The sequence below is a fragment of the Labeo rohita genome, chromosome 3, assembly GCF_022985175.1.
Source record: "Labeo rohita strain BAU-BD-2019 chromosome 3, IGBB_LRoh.1.0, whole genome shotgun sequence".
NCBI lineage: Eukaryota > Metazoa > Chordata > Actinopteri > Cypriniformes > Cyprinidae > Labeo > Labeo rohita.
The window spans coordinates 11,972,972-11,989,236 of record NC_066871.1 but is presented as its reverse complement, the minus strand read 5'-3'; the positions used below and the strand labels follow the sequence as shown (position 1 = coordinate 11,989,236).

The 16,265-nt window shown below is 36.4% G+C and overlaps 1 protein-coding gene across 3 annotated transcripts in view; it reads left to right on the top strand.

Annotated features, from left to right (window-relative positions):
• The window catches only part of cacna1ha (calcium channel, voltage-dependent, T type, alpha 1H subunit a), a 67,129-nt gene that overhangs the window by 47,841 nt on the left and 3,023 nt on the right, over positions 1-16,265 (top strand). Inside the window, exons 22-32 of one of the 3 annotated variants that reach the window (XM_051103418.1) lie at positions 674-763; positions 873-1,086; positions 7,332-7,483; positions 8,313-8,422; positions 10,408-10,541; positions 10,635-10,705; positions 13,121-13,199; positions 13,746-13,867; positions 13,957-14,262; positions 15,833-16,001; positions 16,099-16,253. In XM_051103418.1, coding sequence (XP_050959375.1) covers positions 674-763; positions 873-1,086; positions 7,332-7,483; positions 8,313-8,422; positions 10,408-10,541; positions 10,635-10,705; positions 13,121-13,199; positions 13,746-13,867; positions 13,957-14,262; positions 15,833-16,001; positions 16,099-16,253 — 1,602 coding nt within the window. The remainder of the gene's footprint in view (positions 1-673; positions 764-872; positions 1,087-7,331; positions 7,484-8,312; positions 8,423-10,407; positions 10,542-10,634; positions 10,706-13,120; positions 13,200-13,745; positions 13,868-13,956; positions 14,263-15,832; positions 16,002-16,098; positions 16,254-16,265) is intronic. The other 2 variants (XM_051103404.1, XM_051103411.1) reach the window with 2 other exon arrangements.

Genomic DNA, 16,265 nt, shown 5'->3' with positions numbered 1-16,265 from the left:
AAAGTTCTGTAAATACATTTAACACATGTCTGCATTAATAATCTAATAAAATCTGATGTGATTATCCTACATTTCTGCCACAATACCATGGTGCAGTTAATGTTACTACGGTAAATCCATGGTAAATGATTTAGCGATTTGTAGATTGAAAAGCCTTCTGACTGTATCGTTATGCACAGTGTTTCTCCTGTTTGTCAGCGCTGTTTCATCTGGCTTTAAACTAGTTTAAATCACAGAGTCATTTGTGTTCTTCGCTAAATTCCAGCACTTCACACTGGATCTCACAGCACTATTTAATGCTCATCAGTGAGTAAATGTTGAATTTAGAGTCAAGAGGATAAACAGTCCGTGTGGCAAGGTTCAAACAAGTAACACTGTTTCATTACACTTTTGGCACAAACAAATTACATCGAACATTTATCAAACTGTTATTGTTTTATTAAGGAAAATTATTATTGTTATCATTTTATCGCTCAGCCCCACATTGAAGCATAATAAAGCAATAGGCTTTAAAGTGTGAAAAAGTGAGGTCATGTGCCTTTCATTTTTATAGGACTTCCAGAAAACGTTTTCCGCTGTAATATGGTTGAAATGATTCCCAGATTGTCATTATGAGCCCTGGAACTGCACTGAATGAGTGATGGTTTTGCCTGCACGTGTCTCTCTTCTGCAGGCTCTCATGTCGCTGTTCGTGCTTTCCTGTAAGGACGGATGGGTCAACATAATGTATGACGGGTTGGACGCTGTCGGGGTGGACATGCAGGTTTGTGTTTTCTGCCTGCTGATGTTCAAGTATACATAAAATCACATGACTTTCCTAATTTGTCATATGATGGATGTGTCCTCTATCTTCCTGTCCTTCACACCGACAGCCTGAGCGCAATCACAACCCCTGGATGCTCCTCTACTTCATCTCTTTCCTGCTGATCGTCAGCTTCTTTGTGCTGAACATGTTTGTGGGAGTGGTGGTGGAGAACTTCCACAAGTGTCGTCAGGACCAGGAGGAAGAGGAGGCGCGCCTGCGCGAGGAGAAGAGGCAGAGGCTGCTGGAGAAAAAGCGCAGGAGTAAGGAGAATTGCGGGTCTGGTCGGTAGTCTGTTTTTCTGAGCACTGCCTGCTTCCAGAGCCTGAGAGAGAAAGCTAGAGAAAGATTTCTTTTAAAAAGACAGAAGCAGTCAAAAGGCTGAGGATATTCAAAAACCATGCACAGTTTGGCACTGATCTGATGTCAGCTTTGGATTGTGATGGACTGCAGCATGTTCCTGCATGAGATGCCCGCAACTCAAAATGCTGCATGACAAGCCAACAGGGGAAGTTTGCACAGTACATATGGGGTCAGCATTACGGCCAAAGCAGCAGAGCATCCTGCTATGAGTACTGTATATAGTGTGGTTAGTTAGTTAAAGGATTAGTTCACTTCTAGAGCAAAAATTTACACATAATGTACTCACCCCATTGTCATCCAAGATGTTCATGCCTTTCTTTTGTCTTTCGTAAAGAAATTATGGTTTTTGAGGAAAACATTTCAGGAATTATCTCCATATAGTGGACTTTAATGGTGTCCATGAGTTTGAACGTCCAAAATGCAGTTTAAATGCAGCTTCAAACGATCCCAGGCGAGTCTTATCTAGCGAAATGATCAGTCATCTTCTAAAAAAATTAAAAATGTATATACTTTTTAACCTCAGATGCTCATCTTGTCTAGCTCTGCGATGCACATGCGTACTCAATACAGTTAGGGTAGGTTGGAAAACCTCCATCTCATTTTCTCCTCCAACTTCAAAGTCATCCTATATCGTTGTTTTACCTTTTTTTGTAAAGGGTGTTTGACCTTCTTTGCACGTTCACTTTGTAAACACTGGGTCGGCACTTCTGCAGTGATGTAGGACAATTTTAAAGTTGGAGGAGAAAATGAGATGGGATTTTTCTGACCTACCCTAACTCTATTGACCTGGATTGCACACAATACGCATGCGCGTGGCAGACCTAGACCAGATGAGCATCTGAGGTTAAAAAGTATGTAAATTTTTATTTTTTTTTAGAAAATGACTGATCGTTTTGCTAGATAAGACACTTATTCCTCGGTTGGGATCGTATAGAGCCCTTTGAAGCTGCTTTTAAATTGCATTTTGGAAGTTCAAACTCGCAGGCACCATTGAAGTCCACTATATGGAGAACATTCCTGAAATGTTTTCCTCAAAAAACATAATTTCTTTGCGACTGAAGAAAGAAAGGCATGAACATCTTGGATGACAACGGGGTGTATACATTATCTGTACATTTTTGTCCTGGAAATGAACTGATCTTTAATATAAGTTGAACTAGTACTCATTAGGACTGTTCTTTTAGTTAAGTGGTCACTGTCATACTAATCGAGCAAGTATCAACATACCTCGTCAAACAACACCTACAGATAACAGGCAGCAAGCAGTTTGCCCATTCTCACATATAAAAATAGGTAATTCCGTGTCAAATCAACCAAATTTCGGCAACTTCCCTGGGTCAAATTTTTGATTTTGTTAATAGTTTTTTTCTGTAGAAAGAGAAACATATGTGACCCTGGACCACAAATCCAGTCATAAGTAGCATGGGTATATTTGTAGCAATTGTCAACAATACATTTTATTGGACAAAATTACCAATTTTTCTTTTATGCCAATATCATTAGGATATTAAGTATCTACCATAAATTTATCAAAACTTGATATGCATTGCTAAGAACTTCATTTGGATAAATTTAAAAGCGATTTTCTCAACATTTTACAGTGGTGTTAAAATGACTTTAGAAAGCTGGCAGCATCATTATTTTATTTTTACACAGAGATTGGTAGGTTTTAAAGGAAAAAAATATCTGCTGTATGCAAAGTGGTTTTTGACCAGTAAGAATGTGTACAATTGTCCAGTTAACTCATGGAGCCACATTAAGATCTCCATATTTCTAGGATTGAAACATCGAGGGCCTTTAAAAGTAAAATGCAGCAAGGATACAACGCTATCAGCCCTTCTACACAATAATGGTATTCTGTAATGGTATTCTGGTATTCATTACTATATGAAAAAATATGAAAAAATAACAACAAAATCCTAAATGTGAGCTGGGGACCTCATTTTGAGCTGAATGACCCCGTTTTCAAAGACTTTTAAACTTGAAAAGTTGCTTTTAATATGTTGTGATCATGGCATGATATGCAGAGCAATGGCCAAAAATGTCAGTCTGCATGTGTATTTAGACCAAGAGTTTAGATGTTTACACTATTGTTCATAAGTCTTCAGTGTCACATGATCCTTCAGAAATCATTCTAATAAGCTGATTTGCTGCTTAGGAAAAATTTTATTATTATCAATGTTGACAGTTGTGTTGTTGAATATTTTTGTGGAAACCATGATAAATTATTTTCTCCTGATTTTTTGGTGAATACAAAGTTAAACAAAAAAACAGCATTCATTTGAAATAGAAATCTTTTGTAAAAAATGTTTTTACTGTTCCATTTTTCACTTTAATGCATCCTTGGTGAATAAAAGTATAAAGTCTTACCAACCCCAAACTTTTGAACAATAGCATATATCAGATGGATACAGTCTGCAAAATGGATTGCTATGGACCGTGATAGGCTTATGATCAGTGACACTGAAATTAAATTAACAATATACTGGCTTCTAAAACCACTTTTTATATTCAAGACTTCAATCCTCTGCCACAATCCTGTCATGTCTCTGATTTATCATCATTTGGGGATTTTCTAAACAAATATCACTAAATGCATTTAATTAATCTGCAAATTTACAATTTTAATCGATTGAAAACCCTAGTAGTCATGCCTCCAAAGATGTAGTAAGAAATCAAAAGGCATTTTGGTGTCCTCACTATGCTGGGAAACAATGATGTAGAGGAGGCCGTTACTCCGCGACAGTTTTTAAGATTGGTTAGGAGTCAGTGTGGATGATATTAATTCTAGAGTGCTGAACTCAAACAAATGTAATATTACATCAAGGAAAGTTACATCATATTATCCAGTTGAGAGATTGAATATGGTTAGTTGCCTGTGGTCTGGCTGTCTGTCTAAATCAGTTTGGTGCACTGAGGGCACTATTAGTGTTTGTCTGGTTGTAAGCATTGAGAAATCTAAGAATGCCAGCCTAGATTTTACTTGACTAAACGAATAAATGTGAAGAAGTGTGTTCTTTGTTTAGGCACCACGCCTGCCAGGGCAAAGCTTCCTGATAAATGATCTTTAGCATAAAAGCTGGCAGTTTTATCTACGTTTGTCACACTTGGCTCCTCCAGCCTTTACTGCAGTCAAGGGATTAATCGTGTATGCGACTGTGACTTATAGTACTCATAGCTGAGTCCATAGCAGTTGAGTTTTATTTTCCTGGATCTATTCAAAGTGCCCCTCGATGCATCCATGTGGGATAGTTCGAAGGACGTCTCACAAAACAGTCCTCAACACAGAGTGCTTTTAGCTGGACAGGGAACAAAAAGAGGTAAAAGCTTGTATAGATAGGTGTTTCTTCAACTGTGGCCAGGTGGACTATAAGAAAATAGGTTCGTAGAAAAGATTTGTTGTACATCACAGGAGAACTGCTCAATTTTTGTATCCTCCTATTTAGTCCTATTCAGACTATGCATCCTATACACAATGAAAACTGTTTACACTTTTTGCATAATCAGTCGAAATTGGGATGAAACATATTATGCTTACAACTGAGATTTACCTTAATTAACAAAAACATTTGGTGGGTGGACACCATAAGTGAGTAGGGCTGGGTTTTGAAACAAATTTCATGATTCGATTCAATTCTGATTCACAAGCTTGTGGTTTCATTCGATTTCTATTCAGTTTGTTTCAATATAGATTATTTTGGATATATCAGGTACAGTACAGTACATGCCAAATTTTCTCGACTAATGCTGTAAAATATACATGAGAGCCAGTTGGTACAGGGCAAATCCAGCATTATGGATGTGACATTTTGCGTTATGGATGTGACATATAAATGCTTAGAGAATGTATGTGTTACCAATATACCAAACCATCTGTTTATATTTTAATAAACCCTTGTTGATAGAGTCTAAACATCAGAAAAATACCAGTCTATGCACAAGTTGTCTATGTTAAAAAAGGGAAATAATCAAGCATTATGGATGTGACAAAAAAGGACACTTTGTAGGATATCTGCGAATTAAAATGCACAAACCAGACACAATAATACCCAACAAATAGAGAGGCAATGGCTCTTCACAGAACATATAATTGTTACTTAATTTTAATTTTGATGTGTCTATTTATGGGTAATATGTAATGTTATGGATGTGACAAGCCTGAAAATAGCACTTACCAGACTATGGAAAATCATGCACTAAAAATGGAAAAAAATGCTTTAAAAACCACCAAATGTTGACATCTGTACTATCAGTATAGTAAAAACCTTTGGTAAAAATTGTATTTTATCATGGTAAGGTTGACTTTTGCATGGAATTACATTACTTTAATATTGAAAGTTAAAATGAACTGATTTGTACACAAATGCTTAAATTACTCAATTAAGTTTTTATAATAATAAAATTATAGTTCCAAAATTATATTTCTACTTCAACTATTTTTTTGAAATATCAACATTTAAATGGTGGCTGTCATAAAAACTTGATAAATTTATTCAAACATAATTAAACATTGAAGAAAAGTAAAAAATTATAATGAATATGTTACATGGTGCACATATTTAGCCAAAAGCGCCCCTCTAGAGTTTTTCTAGCTGACTAAAAAATTTATGGTCACCACATTTGTTTTTTTCTGGGGTAAATAATACCTCAGAAAATAAATGTGACATTGGTTGACATTGTTTACAAGCTGTTATTTTGACATCTTTGCACGGTTGAAACACTGAGCGATTACATGAGACAGGATACAGATTTCGATAAGTTGTACTCTTTTGGGTGTTTATTCATGTTTATTTCGCGCTGAAACTGGTATTAAAGTGGAGGAAACGTTCACGGTTCCCACTTTTTTTTAACTTAGGCACTATAGCGATCTGTCACTCCACAAAACTGCATTTATTGTTTGAATACTGTAAAAAAAAAATGGACCGAATTTGAAATCTGAGACTTTGTTTCATATCAAACATAATAAAGCACAAAGCTTATTCCGATTTATTAGGTGGGAGGAATGCTAAAATGAAAACAGGCTGCACTAATCAGTTCTTGTGATTTAAGAATCAATATTGTTTTGTAAAAATTAGAAATTAAAATCAAGAAATGTATATTTTCTACCCAGCCCTATAAGTGGGGACATCATTATGAACAAAAATCAATCAACTATTTTTACGCAATAAGCATCACAACTGTTCATTTCACATTTGTTTAGATGATCGTAGTTGGGACATAAAGAACATAAACCTCTTTGGACACGAAGGTACCTGAAGTTGAAGAAACATTTCTATATACAATATATCCACATCACCAGTCTGTGGATCTGTTCATTATTCAGACCCACGTGGAATCTGCACTCACAGAAAACTCGGTGGTTTTCCTCAAAATTAAAAATAACAGGCTCTACCCCTGAGCTCATTTTTGAAATATGTGGACTAATCTGTTAATAAAGGTTCCAGCTCTTACTCAAATTACAGAGATTCTGCAGAATTCGTTAGATTTCCCCCAAATTCGGATCAGAAAATGTTGCAAAACATCAACAGATTCCATCTGGGCCTGTCATTATCCCATCATACTGAAAAACAGGCTGTTTCTGTGTGCAACTGTACAAGACTTTCAAGGTGGCCATAAATGTGGTATCTGCTAGGGAGAGATGTTTCATTAAATGGTTATGCTGTACCTGCATGTTTAATATCTCTGTCTGGTATTCATTAGCTCAAAGGCTTCTCTCTTGGCATATGGTATTTACCTGTAAACATGCTTTTATGGCAGACTCAGAAAGATGGATTCAAACTCAAATCAATTTTATGGTTGCTGTCATGTCTGATATATCACACACAGTACAACTAATCGATAAACAGTCACCTCTAAGCTCTCCTTGAGAAACACTCAGTATGTCCCGTAACCTGTGCTAGATTCACAGAAGTCTTTTCGTATGTTCTCCCACATACTGCCATGTTTACAACAGCATGTTCACCAAAGCAGCATGCTTGAAACCCATGAAGGCACAAGTGCTGCATGCGAGGACTTTTAACGAATAATATCACAAGTACTGGTCCTCTCTGCAGCAGTCGTCCCCTCACACCCAGTGCCTTTTTCCTCTGCATCAGTGGTTTGGTTTATCTGTGTTTACCCTGCACTGACTCTTCTGTGCTGTCTGTCTGTATGACTGTATCAACAGAGGCCCAGCAGAGACCGTACTATGCAGATTACTCTCCAGCCCGGCTCTACATCCACACACTGTGTACCAACCACTACCTGGACCTCTTCATCACCTGCATCATTGGCATCAATGTGGTCACTATGTCTATTGAGCACTTCAATCAGCCTCACGTGAGTCTATGAATACTTTGAATCTTAATTTGTCTGACACAAATTTCAAAAAACATTCTTAAGAATAAAACTTCTTAAAGGGGACATCGGATGCAAAATTCACATATAGAATGTTTCTTGTATTCACCCCTTTTTTAATCCTCAAGAAAACCTAGTGTCAAATATCAAAATAATAAGTATGACATCAACTGCTGATCGACTGTGTTCAATATTAGCATATTTCCGCCCTCATCCAGTTGTACGCTGTCCACCATTTTCTCCGTACTCGACCAGCTGTAGCGACAGCAATGTCAGTGTTTTGTAGTTGTTTTGAGTCCTCATTTTCTCCCAATATCAGATTACTGATTAGTGGATTCGTTTTGTTTTTGATGGTAACGTGTCTCTGAATACACCAAAAATGAAAGAGAGTAGCTCATTATCATTTAAAGAGACATGTCACTGTGAACAGAGCTGTTTTTAACAAGGTAAAAAGGGTGTTGTTATACTCAACCATTAAAATTTAAACCAAAATATGTTGTAGACATTTCATGAAGACCCTAAAGAATCATACCACCTTGTGGAAAATGGGTATCCGATGTCCCCTCTAAGTGCTATATTCTAACTTAAGAATAAAGTTAAAAAATATTTTTATTCCAAAAACATCTTAAGAATGTTATCTTTTTTCTTAAATTTTTTTTTCATGAATCTGGCCCCTAGTTTGATATTTTTTTTATAATGCAAAGACATTTATGCATTATTAAATTAAAATACCAATACATTATCAAAATACTACTTTACTGTAAATTGTACTGCACTGAAACTTCTGAAATTATTCTTTCATCTCACACAGTACCTTGAAGAGGCTCTGAAATACTGTAACTACGTCTTTACCATCGTCTTCATAATTGAGGCTTTGCTGAAGCTTGTGGCATTTGGTTTTCGGAGATTCTTCAAAGACAGGTATTGTGACCGATGTGGCTCTGTAGATATCGAATGTGAATGTACAGGGACTCTGGACCACAAAACCACGCAAGGGTCAATTTTTTGAAATAGAGATTTATACATCATCTAAAAGCTAAGTAAAAAAATCATACATCCATTGATGTATAGTTTGTTAGGATAGGACAGTATTTGACTGATTTGAAAATCAGTAATCTGAGGGTGCAAAAAAAAAAAGTTGAGAAAATCGCCTTTAAAGTTGTCCAAATGAAGTTCTTAGCAATGCATATTACAAAAAAATAAAGTTGTGATATATTTACAGTACGAAATTTACAAAATATCTTCACAGAACATGATCTTTACTTTATATCCTAATGATTTTTTGCATAAAAAAAAAATCTATAATTTTGACCCATACAGTGTATTTTTGGCTATTGCTACAAATATACCCATGTGACTTAAGACTGGTTTTGTGGTCCAGGGTAACAAATAGCAATAGATGCATGTATGCAAACCTATTGTACTGAAGAATTGTACATTTTATATTGATATTATGAAATAAAGTGCTAAAATGATTATAGATTCACTTGCAAAACAATTATGGTTTCAAGCAACATTCACAAGTGTTTATTAGTGTGCACTTTAGATGGTATTACGGTATTACACTTGCTATATACATTACATTCTCATTACCAATTTATTTTTAACTAAGCCTTCTTATTGCAATTCTAATCCTGGTACTAAAGTCTCTCTAAGAAGGTCTGTGGGGAGTCTTGTCGGTCCCCAACCCCTCAGTGACCTTGTCCCTTATCTCACACTCTCTTTGTGCATTGGATATACTTGTGTTCTTAGATATCTGTAGTCATGCGGTAATTGGCAAGAGCTTAACCCGATAAAGTTAATTAAAGACCCCATCTGCTTTGTGTACAGCAGAATATATATTTTATCTTCATTCGGAGATGGTGTGCACTGATTATTGATTATTCAAGCCAACAAAGACATGAGATCAAAGCGTGACTGACTATTACTAAGATCAGACAGAAAAGATAATGCGCACTAATTAAAGAAGAAGAACGTACATCAAAAATATGTTTACTTAAGGGATAAAAGAGGGTGTGAGAGATTAGAAGGAGGATTGTGTAAAGCTAAATTACTCTTATGCTTAACTTCAGACTTTTGTTCTTTTGGCAATATAAGTGAAATTAACAAAAGACCATGTCCTAATCAGACATGCTGGTGATATGCAATAAGTGACAGCAGATTCTGTTTTAGAAATGGTTTCTGTTTTTATTTATGACATTGTGGCTACTGGCTAGCACAATACACACAGATGATCAGAGGTACTGATTATGTGCTTTGTTAATGTTAAAAGGGTCTAATTTGAGTACCATTTTGTGTGCCCTTTATTACAATACTTAAAGCGACCATAGATAATTTACCTCGGATCTTGAAAATAAAGGAAACATAAATGTTAAAACTCATATGCTCTTCTGATTGGCTGTTATTGATTGAATGATTTTGTTGCATTGTGTAGCCATGCAACAGATTGCTTGTCACTTGAATCTTTTTCCATTGCGTTTGGTTAGGATGTAATCAAGCATTTGAATCCTTGAATGAATTATAATATTATCACAGGGCAACTTCACTAACCTCTCGAACACATTGTAAAACACTTTTGTAATTAAGCGTGACAGTGTGATTAAGTCATGTTTTAATATGTGGCGTCTGATGTCATGTCATGCGTAGGGACTGGGATGAATCATTTGTTTCAGTTAAATGAAACATGCTAAATTAAACAGAGTCATGATCCCTGTTGTTGATCATTAATCCCACATTAGCACATGTACAGGTGCAATCAACAGTATGCTGTTCTATTTGCAATATGCTCATAAATCTGTGTATGGTTTGTTTGCTCAGCTTGCCTAATGTTCAGAAACCGATTAGCTAAATGGCGCTCGTTGCTGGATGCTGTATTTTAACTGTATGATTTTGTAATGTGCTGGCAGATGGAACCAGCTGGATCTAGCCATAGTCCTGCTCTCTATCATGGGCATCACCCTGGAGGAGATCAAGATGAATGCAGCGTTGCCAATCAACCCCACCATCATCCGCATTATGAGGGTGCTGAGAATAGCCAGAGGTACTTTAATTTTTAAGCTAGTTAACAAAAAGTTATTTGCATGTTTAAATAGCCTGGGATTTAATTTGTGCCACTTTGTGCTTTTGTCCACAGTGTTGAAGCTTTTGAAGATGGCTACAGGCATGAGATCCCTGCTAGACACAGTTATGCAAGCTTTACCACAGGTAACTAATGTTGTGTGTGTTTTCAGTCATTCATTCATTGATGTATTTATTTCATAATAAAAATAATAATAAATATGCACTACCAGTCAAAAGTTTTTGAACAGTAAGATTTTTAATGTTTTTTAAAGAAGTATCTTCTGCTCATTAAGCCTGTATTTGGTCCAAAGTACAGCAAAAACAGTACAAATTTCAAATATTTTTACTATTTAAAATAACTGTTTTCTATTTGAATCTTTTTTAAAATGTAATTTATTCCTGTGATTTTGAAGCTGAATTTTTAGCATCATTACTCCAGTCACATGATCCTTAAGAAATCATTCTAATATTCTGATTTGCTGCTCATTTATTATTATTATTATTAACAGCTGAGTAGGGCAGCATTTATCTGACATAGAAATTTTTTGTTACATTATAACTGTCTTTATCATCACTTTTGATCAATAAAGCATGCTTTTTATTTCAAAAGCTTTTTATTTCAGATAAATGCTGATCTTTGGATCTTTCTATTCATCAAAGAATCCTAAAAAATGTACTTAACTGTTTAAAATATTGATAATTATAAAAAAAATGTTTCTTCTTCAACAAATCAGTGTATTAGAATATATTCTGAAGGATCATGTGACATTGAAGACAGGAGTAATGATGCTGAAAATTTTGATTTGATCACAGGAATAAATTACATTGTAAAATATATTCAAGCAGTTATTTTAAATAGTAAAAATATTTCACAGTATTACTGATTTTGCTCTATTTTGGATCAAATAAATGCAGGCTTGGTGAGCAGAAGAGACTTCTTTAAAAAACATTAAAACTCTTTTGAATTGTAGTGTAGTGTATATTTATTTATTTTTATAAAAATGTTTATATTATTTTTATTTTAGATTGTATATATAAATATATATATATATATATATATATATATATATATATATATATATATATATATTATTATGTTTATACATTTCTTAAGCTTAAAAACTTTTTCAAATATTTTTGACGTTTACTTTTTGTTATATTATTTAACATAGCCAAATACATGTATAACTACAAATACAGTATGATAGAGAATAAGGTTTTTTAACCGATAGTTCACCCAAAAAATTCTCGAATTAATCACTCACCCTTATGTCGTTCCAAACCCGTAAGACATCTTCAAAACACAAATTAAGGTATTTTTGATGAAATCCAAGAGCTTTCTGACCCTGCATAGACAGCAACGCAACTGACACGTTCATGTCCTTCATGTCCTTATTTGTGGGACTTGAACGTGGTAGTTGTCTGTATATGAAGGGTCAGAAAGATCTCAGATTTCATCAGAAGTATCTTGAAGGAGAAGTCCACTTCCAGAACAACAATTTATAGAAAATGTGCTCACTCCCTTGTCATCCAGTCGTAAAGAAATTATGTTTCTTGAGGAAAACATTTTTTAGGATTTTTCTCCATATAATGGACTGATATGGTGCCCCAAGTTTGCACTTCCAAAATGCAGTTTAAATGCTGCTTCAAACGATCCCAAATGTGGTTGTAAACGATCCCAGCCGAGGAAGAAGGGTCTTTTCTTCCTCAACTTCAAAAATCATTTCAAAATCACTCCTACATCGCTGCAGAAGTTCCAACCCAGTCTTTGCAAAGTGAACATGCAAAGAAGATCAAACACCTTTAACAAAAAAGCGACATAGGATGATTTTGAAGTTGAGGGAGAAAATACGATCAGAGTTTTTTGACATACCCTTCCTTGAGTCAGAATACACAGAGTTCAGGGAGAGCAAGACAAGACAAACGTTTGACATTAAAAAGTATATTAATTGTATTATTTTTATGAAAATAACCGATCGTTACGCTAGATAAGACCCTTCTTCCTCAGCTGGGATCATTTACAACCGCATGTGGGATCGTTTGAAGCAGCATTTAAACTGCATTTTGGAAGTTCAAACTCGGGGCGCCATATCAGTCCATTATATGGAGAAAAACCCTGAAATGTTTTCCTCAAAAAACATAATTTCTTCATGACTGAAGAAAGAAAGCCATAAACATCTTGGATGACAAGGGGGTGAGTACATTTTATGTAAATTGTTGTTCTGGAAGTGGACTTCTCCTTTAATTTGTGTTTCAAAGATGAACAAAGGTCTTGTAACAGCTAAACTAGCTTTAATATATACTGTGCAGTATATTAGAGACAAAACATTGCCTGACAAAACATTTTTGTAGTGTATACAGTATGCTGTGTATGTGTGATTTTGCTTTAAAGAGATATAGATGTACTGCACAATTGCATTTGCTGTTGCTTTTGTGTAGATATGCAAGACACGGGGGAGGACAAAGAAAAAGTTGGAGATAAAGTATCTGTAACACAATGCTACTCCCCATGATTGATTGTTTAATAACATACTGTGATAATGCGCTTCTTCTCTTTAGGTGGGAAATCTAGGCTTGCTGTTTATGCTCCTCTTCTTCATTTATGCGGCACTTGGCGTGGAGCTTTTTGGGAAACTAGGTCAGTGCTGCAATCCTGCTCACGGTTCATACTGAGCTCTCCATTTCGCAGTTTTAGCGGCTTTGCTCTACCTTAGCTGCCACTCTCATTTTTGGGTCAGAAATGCTCAAATTTGGTCCCCAAAGGCACGTTTCTCTCACAGTTTTAGAGCTCTCCTTAGAATACAGTGCTGTCATAATGGGAGAAGAAGCTAAATTAGCTCTGTTGATCTTTCAAGCTCTTGTAAGATAGCCACTAGGCTCAAACAGACATTTCTATGCTACTTATATCTCTGCGAGAAGCCGCTGGAACACGAATGACAGGATTATGCTTTCTCTTAAAGGGCAAGCACTCTAATTACTTTCATTAGCCTTCAACTTTAAAATCAATGCTAATTATTGTGTCAGACTTGTCTGGGGGTAACAGCTCATTTGCTCTTTTAATGGTAATACAGGGGGACCCTGTCAGGTTATCTCCACTTCTAGCAACACATTCAGTGATAGTCTAGCTATGCTTTTTCTGTATAAAAAAGTATTTGACTGTTGTCAAACCTTTATTTTCATCTAGAATGCACTGACAACAACCCATGTGAAGGATTAAGCAGACATGCTACGTTTGAAAACTTTGGAATGGCCTTTTTAACACTATTCAGAGTATCGACGGGGGACAACTGGAATGGCATAATGAAGGTATACAGTGCAGAAAGACTTTTCTTGTTCTTGTTCTAATTGCATTGAGTGTGTGACATTTTAGTCATTAACGTGTTACATATGTGCAGGACACTCTGCGAGAGTGCCTTCCAAGTGAACCTAACTGCTTCAGCTATCTGCCCCTGGTTTCCCCCATCTACTTCGTCACCTTTGTGCTAATGGCTCAGTTTGTGCTGGTTAACGTGGTGGTGGCCGTACTGATGAAACACCTGGAGGAAAGCAATAAGGAGGCTAAAGAAGATGCGGAAATGGATGCCGAGATTGAGATGGAGATGGAAATGGCTCGGCGTCTCAGCAACGTCTCGGCGGTGAGCTCCTCAGGACCGGAAGGAAGGGCAACTTATGTAGGACCGCGCCCAGATTCACCTGGACAGGTACACATGCCCCTGTTTGCCTCAGAGACCATTATTAAACGGTGTTGAAAAGAAAGAATGTTTTTACAAGTTAAACCATGTATCTATGGTAAAAGTGGGATCTGGGGAACTCCAGGGGGCTGCAACAGAGTGCTAGGGTTTATAACATATAATATTTGTCTTTATACATGGAAATATATAGCTGCCTTTATATTTTAGTTCTTATATGTGACCCTGACCACAAAACCAGTCATAAGTAGCACGGGCAAAAAAGTAATTAGTTATAGTTAGTAGTTACTTCTCACAAATAGTAACTGAGTTACATCATCATAAAAATAACTAATTACCATAGAAAGTAACTATTGTGTTACTTTTTAAAAGAATGTTCAAATATGTTATATATCTTGGATGCCCCCAATATTAAATACGTTAAATGAATAAAACATTGTACACTAATCAACACTATTTTAATGTTGCTGTGGGACAACGTGAGACCTTCCAGGGGCTAAATATCATGTTATTGGGGTCGCTTCAAACCATGGACATGGAAAAACATCCCACAGATATGAATAAGGTAACGTTTGAAACTGCAAAGGGTCTACTTTTATTTGTGTATAGTTGTAATACCAACAAAATAATGTACTTTTGTAAAATAAAGAGAATAAACAGTATGCACTCTCGGCTGTCTCGGTCTCAAAACCTCTCTTCACAGACACGTAAATAAAACAACCTGAATCTCAGCGAATACTTACTTTACAGACATGAGAAATATACAGTATATAGAAAGCTTGAAATGTCTACTTTTAAATGAAGTCACATTGAAAGCAAATATTCTCTGATGAAGTTATCCATTGATACCAATGCAAGCTCCATTTTTTTTCTGTCTAAACTTATCTAATGTAATTACACCCACGAGTGGCTCCTCTTTTCAAATTTTAAACATCCACGTTGGACGGTTGACATGTAAGTAACCTCCGTAAAAACAAACGTGAACATCAAGTTTATATTGGCTACTTTTCGTTTCTCAGATTCCAGATTTTCAAAATGATGCATCTCGGCCAAATATTGTCCATTCCTAACAAACCATACATCAATGAAAAGTTTATATATCCAGCTTTCAGCTTTCAAATAATTGACCCTTATGACTGGTTTTGTGGTCCAGGGTAACATATTAGGGGATGATCATATTTTTGGCTCCTTGACAACAGTGTAATGAACTAGCTGTAGTGTACGAAACATCGTCCCATTTGTTTTCTTAGTTTAGTTCTGCACTTATAGAGCACCATTAACTCTATAAGGAGCAGCCTGAGTTAGCTGCAGGCAACAGAATTAGATTTGTGTTTTATTGGGTGCTGAGTTGTCACAATACAAAGAAAATGTGCTGAGGGGATGTGGACAGTGAGAAGTGAGGCTCTGCGGGGAGGCCAGGAACATTTGTTACCCCTCATGGGCCGCTCTGGCAAGGAGTATATTTGCTTTGTCAGCTGCAGTGAGCTGGTGAATGAACCTGGCAAGCTTGGCTCTAGGTGTTTATAGGTTTGTGAGTTTATGTGTGAGGGCAAAAGCAGAAGAATACATTTCTCTTCCGCAGGATGAGAGGATGCAAAGAGTGCAGGAGAATTTGCTCTCTCCGCGGAAAATGTCAGTGTCGAGGATGCACTCTTTGCCCAATGACAGCTACATGTTTCGCCCTGTGAGGCCAGCCAGTGCTCCTTATCCACTAGAAGAAGTGGAAACCAGTCAAGGGTACCTTGAATTAGGTATAAAGAATCAGTACATGACTTTGTTGATTAATAAGTACTGATCTTAAACAAAAAAGAAAAACTTATGAAAAGTCTTCGTTGACCTTTCCTGTAGGCTCTATCACCTCAGTCCACTCCCAGCCATGCGAAAGCCATTCCCTGCTCCAGGTCCCCGGTGTTCCTCCCCATTCCCAGTTCAACTACCTCCCCAAGATTCCCCCTCCCATGCCCTCTCCAACCCACAGCATAGGCAGGACTTTACGCAGACAGGTATACTCTCGC